General features: G+C 48.6%; 1 protein-coding gene across 2 annotated transcripts in view; it reads right to left on the bottom strand.

Moving 5' to 3' along the window:
* Window positions 1–346: 346 nt before the first annotated feature.
* The window catches only part of CATSPER3 (cation channel sperm associated 3), a 54,819-nt gene continuing 40,894 nt past the window's right edge, over window positions 347–14,271 (bottom strand). For both annotated transcript variants that reach the window (XM_009209110.3, XM_003900114.5), the window contains exons 4-8: window positions 3,929–4,111; window positions 3,090–3,230; window positions 2,581–2,700; window positions 1,542–1,699; window positions 347–534 (exon numbers count right to left, since the gene is read on the bottom strand). In XM_009209110.3, coding sequence (XP_009207374.1) covers window positions 432–534; window positions 1,542–1,699; window positions 2,581–2,700; window positions 3,090–3,230; window positions 3,929–4,111 — 705 coding nt within the window. In that variant the 3' untranslated portion in view covers window positions 347–431. The remainder of the gene's footprint in view (window positions 535–1,541; window positions 1,700–2,580; window positions 2,701–3,089; window positions 3,231–3,928; window positions 4,112–14,271) is intronic.

The raw sequence follows: 14,271 nt of genomic DNA, 5'->3' as shown, positions 1-14,271 counted from the left end.
AGAGATGTGACTCTGTCAGTATGAGAACACCCGCAACCAGATCAGCAGGGCCACACCAGTTCAAGGGGGCCATGTGCCTTGGAGGGTGGCTGGAGGTCCTCTTGGTCTGTGGTCCTCAGGCAGCTTCCCCAGGTCCTTGCTGCTAGGTCCAGGGAGCCTAGACCCAGCACGGGCCCTGGATGTGGCCTCTGGCCAGGACAAGCCTTGAGCCTCCCGCTCCCCATTCCCTAGGTCTGCATGTCCTGTGGTGGGGGATGGGGGATTGGCTCTGGGGAATCACATTTCATAAGCACCTATCCAGGCCCGATCTCAAAGGTGGGGAAATGCCATAATCACAGCAACTCTGGAGAGGACAACTCAGAAAGCCTGTGTTTAATAGGGACCTGTCATAGTCTGCAAGGCTCTCAGCACATGGGTGTCCCCATGCCCAGCTACTTCTCCTCCACCTTTTCCAAGGACTGGGGCTTCTCTTGGGGCAAGTCTTCCAGCATTAGGCCCAGCACATGCGCGATCTCATAGTACAGCTCTTGAAGCCTGCAAAATGGAGCAGGAGGAGATGAGATCTGAGGTCAGGGGCAGGCTCCAGGACCCCCTAGCCCCACTGACCACACGTTTGCACCTGCACAGGTGTAGGGTCAAAGAAGAGCAAGGACTTCAGGCCAGATCAGGCTGGGTTGGAATCCTGGATCTGCCACTCTGCCTGGGGTACCCTGGAGCAAGGGATTTTACTTCATGTGTCAGGTTGGAAATAAATTCTTAGGTCCTGAGAGAAGTAACTGTGTGGAGTTGCCCAGACAGTGACTGACCCCCTATTGGGCCAAAAGTGGGCATTCCCCAACAACTCCTTCCTTTTTGGTTTCGCCCATCTCTAAAGCCCTCCAAGCGGCTTTCATTGAGAAGCCAGGCTAATTATATCTGTCCTCACTGAAGAGCCCACTGTAGCTCCCTAGTGCCCACAGCCCACCATAGCTCCTGATGCCCACAACCTGTCCAGCCATCAACCAGGTTTTTACATCCTTCCTGCTCAGTAATGGCTGCTCATAATCCCAGCTGACTCACACTGAGCACAAGCCCTGGGCCAGGCCAGGTTCAGAGCTTCACATACACTGTTTTCATTGAATCAGCCCAGCAGCCCCTCATGTGACAGATGGGAAAAGGGCAGAGAATTGCCCAAGGCCACACAGGAAGGTAGTGGCACAACCAGGCCAGAAGCTGAGACTACCCGGTGGTCTTTCCTCTGCACTCTGGAAAGGGGTTAGTGAGGAGAGGCCTGGAGACTTTAAGGAGCTGGCATTTACACACAAGTCAAGGTGGGTTGGGGAGGGGCAGGAGGGGCAGATTCCCCCAAGCCACAGCCTGTCCACACAGCAGCCCAGCCCCTGTGTATACATGGAATGCTGTACCCCCAAGAAAGCCATGTTCCACCCACCCACTGCCCATCAGCACTTCAGTCATCATCCCCCTCACTCTCCCTGGGCACCTGACACAGCCCGACCTCGAGGAAGCCCCAGGGACCAGGGAAGGCTAGGGCTGGAACTGACTTGTGGACAGTTGTGTCCTGGTAGTCCAGAGTGGAAAAGTAGATATCAATGAAGGGTAGGCTAGTGCCAAAATCATCCAAGACCATGGGGTCAGTGTGGTGCAAGGTCTTCTTAAAGTTCTCCACCAGCTCACTGAAACTTTTGCAGTCAGCATTTTCCTAGAGAGGAAAGCATAATGAGAGAGCAGTGATGAGAAGGTGACAGTCGAGCTGCACAGAGGCATGGAGACCCTCCAGGATGGGCCACAGGCAGCGGCCTGACCCTGGTCCTGGAAGGAAGCTTCAGCCTTGTCACAACTTCATCCTGACCGCTTCTGAACCTGGACTCCTGGGTGAGGCGGTCACCATTGAGGACAGGCAGCACATGAAGTCCAACTGAGGCTCAGCGCAGCCTCTCCCAACCCTGGGCAAACCTTGGCACGGTGAAGACAGGCACATGTCTCCACCCCAGAGAAGAGGCCAAGGAGGGATGCACCCAAAAAGGGAGGGAGGCCTAGCAGAGCACCCGAGGCTCAGCATGGGAGGCTCAGAGCACTCAGGCTCAGAGGGAAAATTCACCCTGGTCCCTCATGGTTGCATCATGCTTGACAGAAAATCTCCAGCCTGGTTTGCTCATTCTTGCTCTGGTTTAAGGAACTTGAGAGAACCAAGGTTGTCTGGCACTCTATCAGAGCCTCCGCATCCTTGTCCACTCAGTGGCCTGGGGCCATGGCTGCCTGGCACCCAGTGAGCCCTCAGGAAGAAGCCTCAGCACAGACTGCCTGGCCCCAAAGGGCCCAGCAGCATAGTTCTGCCCACAACAGAGGGAGACATTATAATCACAGCACTCAACACTCTGAGAGGTCCAGAGAAACACAAAAATGCCAACAGTAAAGGCTGATTCTATAAAACATGGGAGGAAGGCGGCTGTCTTACCTAAGGTTGCAGGTGCCTGAGGCCACCTGCTCTCTACACAGGCACCACGGCCCCTCCTCCTCACCATCCCATCAGCCTGATGATCCATCCACCCATCTGTCCACCTGCCTGCAGGGGCCACTCACCTGTATGTGCATCAGCCTGCTGATCTCCTCCTGCTGCCGCTGCAGAATCACCTGCTTCTCTCCCATGAGCGTCACCTGCCGCTCCAACATCAGTTCTCGCTCAAACTTTTTGATGGAGTCCTAGAGAGTCAGACAATGGAGGTCAACTACAGGCTCTTGCTACATGCCTAGACCCAGTCTTTCCTCTTCCTCAGCCTTGCACCACTGCTCAGGCCCTCAGCAGGAGCACTTTTCCCCACACAGTGCCAGCCCCCACTCAAGCTGCCAACTGCAGCTGCAGAGGCTTCCTAGGCCCCACCATCCTGTTGACCACCATCAGCAGGCAAGGCAAATGCACTGGCTCAGGGAGGAGAGTTGGGCCGGGTGAGGGACAGGCCCAGCTGGCCTCCTCTACTCCACTTCATTGGGAAGACACAGCTACACAGCTCCGGGTCCTCCCTGGAGACTTGCCCTACAGCTCCACGTGCCACACCTGCCCTGACCTCCGATCCTCACAGGCGGGGCCTCACCTCCGTGTGCATGATCATCACACCCACGAACATGTTGAGGAAGATGAAAGAGGCGAGCAAGATGAAGATGATGGTGAATGCCCGGCTCAAAGCAAATTCCCGATTGTCCAACTGCTTCTGCAGGTCTGTCCAGCCATCAACCTGCTCAGACAGGGCAGAGTATGCTGAGGGCCCAGGCCCAGTGGCACAGGCCTCCTCTTCACCTACACTAGGGGAGTGCCAGGCCCACTGAGGAGGAGGGTGGCTCTTCTTCCACGTCATCCCCTCAACACCTCTCAGTCCACTGGCTCCAGCACATACGTGATGGCCTGGGAATGCAGAGCACACCTGGCTGGGGATGCTACTGACCAACATGCCTCGAGGTCTCTTTTCTCAAGGCCTCCCAACCCTCCCAGAAAGACACTGCCTCTCTGCCAGGCCCACCTTTGAAAAGACCCCACTCTTTCCAGAGTCCAGCAGAATCTAGATTTCTAGATTTGGGTTTTACACGCTTCTTCTAGGTGGATTTGTGACAGCCGGTTCCCCAAAAGGCTATGTGACATGGGTTTCATTTATAAATTAAACTGAATCCAAATGAATTATTATTTGAGAACTCTGCAAAGTCTGATCGCCCTGTGAGACATGTAGAAGCACTCTAAGGAATCACAGGCCTAGAGTGATGGAGCCCTGTGCAGGGTGCTGGCTTGTGATGGGGAACAGACCCCAGCTTCCCTGGGCCCAAATGAGTACCTGGACATGAGGAAAGCCCCATGTGAGGCCCCACATGTCCACACACTCACACCAACTAGGCTGTCCCTTCCCAAGGCCCCTGCCCTCACCACTGTTCCCAAACACAGTACCGTGGCCAAGCTGAAGAGGGTGAAGAAAGCCGCAGCCAGGTTCCCCCAGTTATCATGGTCACCCTTGTCTGCAGATCCAAACAGGCAGAAGCCCAAGATAGCAAAGATGTACATGAGGAGGAAGAGCAGGAGGAGCACAGAGGCCACAGTGTAGACTGTCTGTCCCACAGCAATGATCAGCGTCTACAAGGCAGGGACACTGTGGTAGGCGAGGGTGCTGCTGGGCTGGGTGGGCTCCAGGGACAGAGGTCCATTCTGCCCAGTTCACAGCTGTCCCCAGCAACTGGTGCCATGCCTGGCACAAGGCAGATGCTCAATAAGGGTAGGTGGGTGGGTGGGTTGGTTGGTTGGTTGGATAAACTAATGAATTAATGAAGTGAATCAGAACTGTGCCCAGACTGAGGGCTGGATCCATTTAACAGTGCTTCACCAATGTCTGACATCCACTCTCAGTCAATTCTCTCAGGTCTGAGGTGACCACTCCACTTGAACCCCAACCTGACTGTGTGGTCATCTCAGGGCATCCTGCTCCTGCTTCTCAGCTGAGGGCCAGCCCTGAATGCTCTCTGCCCCAGGCCCAGGAGGAGTAGGGGAACGACCCTGGGAGTGAGTATACAGAGGGCCGAGAGGAATGTGGCTCCCTGGTCCTTGTGGGCCCCGTCTTCACAGGTAGGTCCCTGTCTTGTAACCTCAGTCTTGCCCCATATGAAATGGGCATTTGTCTTATCTCCCCACTACATTGCCCATTTCTGGGAGCACCGTGTATGACTCCTTATTCATTCTTCCTGCTCTGGAGTCTTGCATGCAGTAGGCACTCAATGCATGTTCACCTACCTAGACATTTCACAGACATAACCTCAAGGTAGGTAGGTGTTATCATTCTTCCCATTTCAAAATGAGTGGTCACAGGCTCAAAAAAGCAAACTGTCTTGGCCAGGGTCACACTCCAACACAATGGCAGAGCTGTGACCAACTCTCAAGGCCTTTGCCCCATGCCACCACCTTCAACCACCAATGACCCTGAGCACAGAGACTGTTTACTGGCTTAGTACTAGGAAAGGAGGTCCTTAGAGCTAAGAAACAAGGCAGTACAGTTTGAACAGTTTGGGGTAACCTGGGAAACAGAGAGACAGTCCAAGAGTCCCAGGCTGCTCTGCGTGCGGAACGGTTTGGCGCTGCCTGCAGGGGTGAATGCACACCAGATGCCTCCCATCTCTCCTTGGGAAAAGAAAATAAGTGTTTTTGGATTAATTGCAAAAGAGCTGAGATTTTTTTTTTTTTTTTTTTTTTTTTTTGAGACAGAGTCTCGCTCTGTCGCCCAGGCTAGAGTGCAGTGGCGCTATCTCGGCTCACTGCAAGCTCCGCCTCCCAGGTTCACGCCATTCTCCTGCCTCAGCCTCCTGAGTAGCTGGGATTACAGGCACCCGCCACCACGCCTGGCAATTTTTTTTTTTTTTTTTTTTTTTTTGTATTTTTAGTAGAGATGGGGGTTTCACATGTTAGCCAGGATGGTCTCGATCTCCTGACCTTGTGATCCACCCACCTTGGCCTCCCAAAGTGCTGGGATTACAAGTGTGAGCCACCGCGCCCAGCCAAGATTTTTTTTTTCTTAATGCCTTCCTCCCCACTAAACAGAGGCAGAACTTCTTTCCCAAGGACTAAGACGAAAGCAGTAAATCCTCATGAGAAAAGCTGTGATGAGATGTGGTCCGCAGATCAGGTTTTTAGTGGGAAGGGAGGAACACTGGGTAGTAGAACCCAAAGCCTGTGCAGAAGGGTTGCAGGGAGACCTGGCTGGGCCTCCCACCTCCAGGCCGGCCCATAAGCTGGTGCCACCTGAGGTCCAAGCTGAGCAACCTTGAGAGCAGCAGTGGAGGAACAGACACGCTCTCCTGGGAGCCCCATATAGGACCCATGACAGCTGGATTTGGCCAAATTCTTTAAGCACAATCCACGCAGGCCTTCTAGGGCACAGTCCAGAAAGGTATGGAAATCCAGTCCTAGGAGAGGGTTGCCCAGTTCCCCTTAGGCCGGTAGCTCCCTCCTGAGGAAGTCCTAAGCTTTTGAGGCCCATGGTGTGGCCCCCATTGGATGTGTGATTTTGAATTCCCAAATTCTTTTGCAGGGGGCAATTCCCTGTACCCAGTTCAGCTCTCCCGGGCTCTGGATCAAGCCACAGCCCTGGGGCATTCTGGATGTGGAAACAAGCTCCAGGCAAAGCAGATGCCCAGGCCCAGTGCTTGGAGAGAGCCCTCCTACACAGCCCCTTGGATGTGTGGAAGATGATCCGGCCCCAGGAGGAGGAGGCAGGGAGGAAGGGGGACTAATGCTCACACCACAGCCCAGCATCTGAAGGTTGTTTCCAGGCTGAAACGCAGATGAACATTCGTGCATCTCTGTGCAAAACAACATTTCCTCATGGTGCAGGTTTATTGTCATGAGGTAGAAGGCAGAGTGTCATTTTAATCAATCTGGGGTCAGGAGCCAAGGATGTGCCAGAGTGCCATCTCTGGGCTCTGAGATTGTAGCCCTTTATTTAAGGGCTCCTTTAGACTTGAATTAATACAAATTAGCTCAGAGGTGCAAGTGCCAACCATGGGCAGGTCCAGCTCCCTCTGGCAGCAGGCCAGCCAACATTCAGAGGGCATGTTATCCAGGGTCACTTCTGTGCCTCTGGGGCTCTGAGGTCCTATGACATCCCAAGGCTACAGGACAGCCACAGCTCAGGGTGGTTGGTGATCCCCAGGGAATCACTCTAGGATGCAAGGCCCTGCTTAATGACAGAAAAACCATGAGGCCAAACCTGGGGTGCATGCGTGTGTGCCTGTTGCCCCTGCATGCCCAGGGTCTCTGTGCATGCCTACAAGGGCAAAAGGCTGAGCAGTCCCCAAGCAGGCCAACTTGCTCTGGGATACAGCCCTTGGCCAGCAGGAGCCTCTGCCACAACATAGAAAAGACAGGTGCACTGAGCCAGCAGCCAGTGTCCCCAGCCTTGAGGTGCCAGTCTGGTCACTGCCCCTGCCCCTTTCTTCCAAGATGGAAGCCCTCCCTGCCACCAGTCCTTTCTGCTTCCCTCCTCTCCTGGCCTCACCTGAAAGTCCTCTATCAGCAGAGGACATCACAACCCAGCTCCCCTCTCCAAGAAGGCTGCCTATCCCTAACAGCCCTCAGATTCAGGGGGCCACCATCTGCCTTATCCTGGAATCCCCTGTTTTCACAGGCACAGCCCCAGCTTTTGGGCAGGGCCAACCTTCCAGCTTCCCCCTCTCCCTCATGTCTTAAAATCTCTGCCTCCAGATTCAGTACCTCCTTCTCCAGCCAACCCTGCTGTCAGCCTGGGGGCCTTCCACATCTTTATGGAAGATGCTAGGCCTCTTTACCCCTGGGCTTCCCTCTCTAGTGACCCTGGTGCCACTCCTGGCCCCTGCTTCCTTGGTGCCCAACACCTGGAAAAACCAGATCACACTTCCCACTGCCAGATCCCGCCCTTGCTCCGGGGTGCCCACCTGACCATGAACATCTCGGGCCTCCAGTCTTCTTTCCCTTCCACCTTCCTTCCTCTCGTCCCTGCTGACTCCAGTGCCCAGCACCTTACCTACTCCCTTCCTTCTAGGACACACTGCAAGGTCTGTCTGTAGTCTGAAAAATGGGGAGCCACCCTCAGGCTTGAAACCTAGGGTGCTGCAATTGGATGTGCACTTTCAAGATCCTCCCCACCCTGCTGGGGCATTTCTGTTCCAGGGCTCCCAGTAGTGTGGGATGCCATTGCAGGAATCCAGGTGAGGCTGATGGTGACAGGGATGAAGAGATGTGGACAAGTCAATAACCACCGAGGAGGTCACACAACAAAGCTTGAGAGAGGAGTCTAAGTAGACAGTCAGATTTATGACTTGGCAACTGAATGCGGGTGGAAGACTCCTCTTTACCAAGAGATGAAATACTGGAGGAGATGATGGCCGAATAGGAAAAGCTCCAGTCTATAGCTCCCAGTGTGAGTGATGCAGAAGACGGGTGATTTCTGCATTTCCAACTGAGGTACCAGGTTCATCTCACTGGGGCTTGTCAGACAGTGGGTACAGGACAGTGGGTGCAGGCCACCGAGCAAGAGCCGAAGCAGGGGGAGGCATCGCCTCACCCGGGAAGCACAGTGGTCAGGGAATTCCCTTTCCTAGCCAAGGGAAGCTGCGACAGATGGCACCAGGAAAATCGGGTCACTCTCACCCTAATACTGCACTTTTCCAATGGTCTTACCAAATGGCACATCAGGAGATTATATCCCACGCGTGGCTCAGAGAGTCCCACACCCACTGAGCCTCACTCATTGCTAGCACAGCAGGCTGAGATTGAACTGCAAGGTGGCAGCGAGGCTGGGGGAGGGGCACCCACCATTGCTGAAGTTTGAGTAGGTAAACTGGGTGGAGCCCACCGCAGCTCAAGGAGGCCTGCCTGCCTCTGTAGACTCCACCTCTGGGGGCAGGGAATAGCTGAACAAAAGGCAGCAGAAACTTCTGCAGACTTAAATGTCCCTGTCTGACAGTTTTGAAGAGAGTAGTGGTTCTCCCAGCACAGAGTTTGAGATCTGAGAAGGGACAGACTGCCTCCTCAAGTGGGTCCCTGACCCCCAAGTAGCCTAACTGGGAGGCACCTCCCAGTAGGGGCAGACAGACACCTCACACGGCTGGGTGCCCCTCTGAGATGAAGCTTCCAGAGAAACAATCAGGCAGCAACATTTGCTGTTCTGCAATATTTGCTGTTCTGCAGTCTCCGCTGGTGATACCCAGGCAAACAGGGTCTGGAGTGGACCTCCCAGCAAACTCCAACAGAGTTGCAGCTGAAGGTCCTGACTGTTAGAAGGAAAACTAACAAACAGAAAGCCAAAACCCCATCTGTACGTCACCATCATCAAAGACCAAAGGTAGATAAAACCACAAAGATGGGAAGAAACCAGAGCAGAAAAGCTGAAAATTCTAAAAATCAGAGCACCTCTTCTCCTCCAAAGGAATGCAGCTCCTCGCCAGCAATGGAACAAAGCTGGACAGAGAATGACTTTGACAAGTTGAGAGAAGAAGTCTTCAGACGATCATAATTCTCTGAGCTAAAGGAGGATGTTCAAACCCATCACAAAGAAGCTAAAAACTTTGAAAAAAGATTAGATGAATGGCCAACTAGAATAACCAGTGTAGAGAAGTCCTTAAATGACCTGATGGAGCTGAAAACCAGGCATGAGAACTACGTGACGCATGCACAAGCTTCAGTAGCTGATTCAATCAACTGGAAGAAAGGGTATCAGTGATTGAAGATCAAATGAATGAAATGAAGTGAGAAGAGAAGTCTAGAGAAAAAAAAGTAAAACGAACAAAACTTCAAGAAATATGGGACTATGTGAAAAGACTAAATCTACGTCTGATGGGTGTACCTGAAAGTGATGGGGAGAATGGAACCAAGTTGGAAAACACTCTTCAGGATATTATCCAGGAGAACTTCCCCAACCTAGCAAGGCAGGCCAACATTCAAATTCAGGAAATACAGAGAACACCACAAAGATACTCCTCAAGAAGAACAACTCCAAGACACATAATTGTCAGATTCACCAAAGTTGAAATGAAGGAAAAAATGTTAAGGGCAGCCAGAGAGAAAGGTCAGATTATCCACAAAGGGAAGCCCATCAGACTAACAGCGGATCTCTCGGCAGAAACTCTACAAGCCCGAACAGAGTGGGGGCCAATATTCAACATTCTTAAAGAAAAGAATTTTCAACCCAGAATTTCATATCCAGCCAAACTAAGCTTCATAAGTGAAGGAGAAATAAAATCCTTTACAGACAAGCAAATGCTGAGAGATTTTGTCACCACCAGGCCTGCTTTACAAGAGCTCCTGAAGGAAGCACTAAACATGGAAAGGAACAACTGGCACCAGCCACTGCAAAAACATGCCAAATTGTAAAGACCACTCATGCTAGGAAGAAACTGCATCAACTAACAAGCAAAATAACCAGCTAACATCATAATGACAGGATCAAATTCACACATAACAATATAAACCTTAAATGTAAATGGGCTAAATGCTCCAATTAAAAGATACAGACTGGCAAATTGGATAAAGAGTCAAGACCCATTAGTGTGCTGTATTCAGGAGACCCATGTCACATGCAGAGACACACATAGGCTCAAAATAAAGGGATGGAGGAAGATCTACCAAGCAAATGGAAAACAAAACAAAAAAAAAGCAGGGGTTGCAATCCTAGTCTCCGATAAAACAGACTTTAAACCAATAAAGATCAAAAGAGACAAAGAAGGTCATTACATAATGGTAACGGGATCAACTCAACAAGAAGAGTTAACTATCCTAAATATATATGCACCCAATACAAGCACCCAGATTCATAAAGCAAGTCCTTAGAGACCTACAAAGAGACTTAGACTCCCATACAATAATAATGGGAGACTTTAACACCCCACTGTCAACATTAGACAGATCCACGAGACAGAAAGTTAACAAGGATATCCAGGAATTGAACTCAGCTCTGCACGAAGCAGACCTAATAGACATCTACAGAACTTTGCACCCCAAATCAACAGAATATACATTCTTCTCAGCACCACATCGCACTTATTCCAAAATTGACCACACAGTTGGAAGTAAAGCACTCCTCAGCAAATGTAAAAGAACAGAAATTATAACAAACTGTCTCTCAGATCACAGTGCAATCAAACTAGAACTCAGGATTAAGAAACTCACTCGAAACCACTCAACTACATGGAAACTGAACAACCTGCTCCTGAATGACTACTGGGTACATAACGAAATGAAGGCAGAAATAAAGATGTTCTTTGAAACCAATGAGAACAAAGACACAACATACCAGAATCTCTGGGACACATTTAAAGCAGTGTGTAGAGGGAACTTTATAGCTCTAAATGCCCACAAGAGAAAGCAGGAAAGATCTAAAATTGACACCCTAACATCACAATTAAAAGAACTAGAGAAGCAAGAGCAAACACATTCAAATGCTAGCAGAAGACAAGAAATAACTAAGATCAGAGCAGAACTGAAGGAGATAGAGACACAAAAAAGGCCTTCAAAAAATCAATGAAACCAGGAGCTGGTTTTTTGAAAAGATCAACAAAATTGATAGACTGCTAGCAAGACTAATAAAGAAGAAAAGAGAGAAGAATCAAATAGAAGCAATAAAAAATGATAAAGGGGTTATCACCACCGATCCCACAGAAATACAAACTACCATCAGAGAATACTATAAACACCTCTATGCAAATAAACTAGAAAATCTAGAAGAAATGGATAAATTCCTGGACACATATACCCTTCCAAGACTAAACCAGGAAGAAGATGAATCCCTGAATAGACCAATAACAGGCTCTGAAATTGAGGCAATAATTAATAGCCTACCAACCAAAAAAAAGGCCAAGACCAGATGGATTCATAGCCGAATTCTACCAGAGGTATAAGGAGGAGCTGGTACCATTCCTTCTGAAACTATTCCAATCAATAGAAAAAGAGGGACTCCTCCCTAACTCATTTTATGAGGCCAGCATCATCCTGAGCCAAAGCCTGGCAGAGACACAACAAAAAAAGAGAATTTTAGACCAATATCCCTGATGAACATTGATGCAAAAATCCTCAATAAAATACTGGCAAACCAATCCAGAGCACATCAAACAGCTTATCCACCATGATCACGTGGGCTTCATCCCTGGGATGCAAGGCTGGTTCAACACATGCAAATCAGTAAATGTAATCCATCATATAAACAGAACCAAAGACAAAAACCACAAGATTATCTCAATAGATGCAGAAAAGGCCTTCAACTAAATTCAATAGCTCTTCATGCTAAAAATTCTCAATAAATTAGGTATTGATGGGACATATCTCAAAATAATAAGAGCTATTTATGACAAACCCACAGCCAATATCATACTGAATGGGCAAAAACTGGAAGCATTCCCTTTGAAAACTGGCACAAGACAGGGATGCCCTCTCTCACCACTCCTATTCAACATGGTGTTGGAAGTTCTGGCCAGGGCAATCAGGTAGGATAAAGAAATAAAGGGTATTCAATTAGGTAAAGAGGAAGTCAAATTGTCCCTGTTTGCAGATGACATGATTGTATATTTAGAAAACCCCATTGTCTCAGCCCAAAATCTCCTTAAGCTGATAAGCAACTTCAGCAAAGTCTCAGAATACAAAATTAATGTGCAAAAATCACAAACATTCCTATACGCCAGTAACAGACAAACAGAGAGCCAAATCATGAGTGAACTCCCATTCACAATTGCTTCAAAGAGAATAAAATACCTAGGAATCCAACTTACAAAGGATATGAAGGACCTCTTCAAGGAGAACTAAAAACCACTGCTCAACAAAATAAAAGAGGACACAAACAAATGGAAGAATGTTCCATGCTCATGGATAGGAAGAATCAATATTGTGAAAATGGCCATACTGCCCAAGGTAATTTATAGATTCAATGCCATCCCCATTAAGCTACCAATGACTTGCTTCACAGAATTGAAAAAAACTACTTTAAAGTTCATATGGAACCAAAAAAGAGCCCGCATTGCCAAGACAATCCTAAGCAAAAAGAACAAAGCTGGAGGCATCACGCTACCTGACTTCAAACTATACTACAAGGCTATAGTAACCAAAACAGCATGGTACTGGTACCAAAACAGAGATATAGACCAACAGAACAGAATAGAGCCCTCAGAAATATATCACACAACTACAACCATTTGATCTTTGACAAACCTGACAAAAGCAAGAAATGGGGAAAGGATTCCTATTCAATAAATAGTGCTGGGAAAACTGGCTAGCCATATGTAGAAAGCTGAAACTGGATCCCTTCCTTAAACCTTATACAAAAATTAATTCAAGATGGATTAAAGACTTAAATGTTGCACCTAAAACCATAAAAACCCTAGAAGAAAACCTAGGCAATACCATTCAGGACATGGGCATGGGCAAGGACTTCATGTCTAAAACACCAAAATAATTGCAACAAAAGCCAAAATTGACAAATGGGATCTAATTAAACTAGAGAGCTTCTGCACAGCAAAAGAAACTACCATCAGAGTGAACAGGCAACCCACAGAATGGGAGAAAATTTTTCCAATCTACCCATTTGACAAAAGGTTAATATCCAGAATCTACAAAGAACTCAAACAAATTTACAAGAAAAAATCAAACAACCCCATCAAAAAGGGGGTGAAGGATATGAACAGACACTTCTCAAAAGAAGACATTCATGCAGCCAACAGACATATGAAAAAATGCTCATCATCACTGGCCATCAGAGAAATGCAAATCAAAACCACAATGAGATACCATCTCACATCAGTTAGAATGGCGATCATTAAAAAGTCAGGAAACAACAGGTGCTGGAGAGGATGTGGAGAAATAGGAACATTTTTACACTGTTGGTGGGAGCGTAAACTAGTTCAACCATTGTGGAAGACAGTATGGCGATTCCTCAAGGATCACGAACTAGAAATGCCATTTGACTCAGCCATCCCATTACTGGGTATATACCCAAAGGATTATAAATCATGCTGCTATAAAGACACATGCACACGTATGTTAATCACGGTACTATTCACAATTGCAAAGACTTGCAACCAACCCAAATGCCCATCAATGATAGACTGGATTAAGAAAATGTGGCACATACACACCATGGAATACTATACAGCCATAAAAAGGATGAGTTCATCTCCTTTGTAGGGACATGGATGCAGCTGGAAACCATCATTCTCAGCAAACTATCACAAGGACAGAAAACCAAACACCGCATGTTCTCACTCATAGGTGGGAATTGAACAATGAGAGCACTTGGACACAGGAAGGGGAACATCACACACCAGGGCCTGTTGTAGGGTGAGGGTACGGGGGAGGGATAGTATTAGGAGATATACCTAATGTAAATGATGAGCTAATGGGTGCAGCACACCAACATGGCACATGTGTACCTATGTAACAAACCTGCACATTGTGCACACGTACCTGGGGCAAAGGTGAAAGAAAGAAGAAGAAGAAAAGAAAAGAAAGAAAGAAAGAAAAAGAAAAAACCTGGAAAATAAGGGTTTAGGTTGAGGGTTAAAGGGATGGGGAGTGAGTGGCTTAAGTTCGAGTCATGGAACATCAAATTAAAAGCCATAATAAGAAAATACAAAGTTGAGATTAAGGTCAAAGATCAAAAGAGAGGGAAGTAGAGCAGTGGAGAGATCCTGGAAATTAGAGGATGTACAGAGAGGGAACCAGAAGGGAGGAGGACCATCCAGGAAAACAGCGTTATGGGCAGGCAAAGGGGATAAACACTCCTGACAAGT

This window comes from Papio anubis, chromosome 5 (genome assembly GCF_008728515.1).
Source record: "Papio anubis isolate 15944 chromosome 5, Panubis1.0, whole genome shotgun sequence".
Lineage (NCBI taxonomy): Eukaryota > Metazoa > Chordata > Mammalia > Primates > Cercopithecidae > Papio > Papio anubis.
Note: the sequence above shows the minus strand (reverse complement) of the source record. Positions and strands in the feature narration are given on the sequence as shown.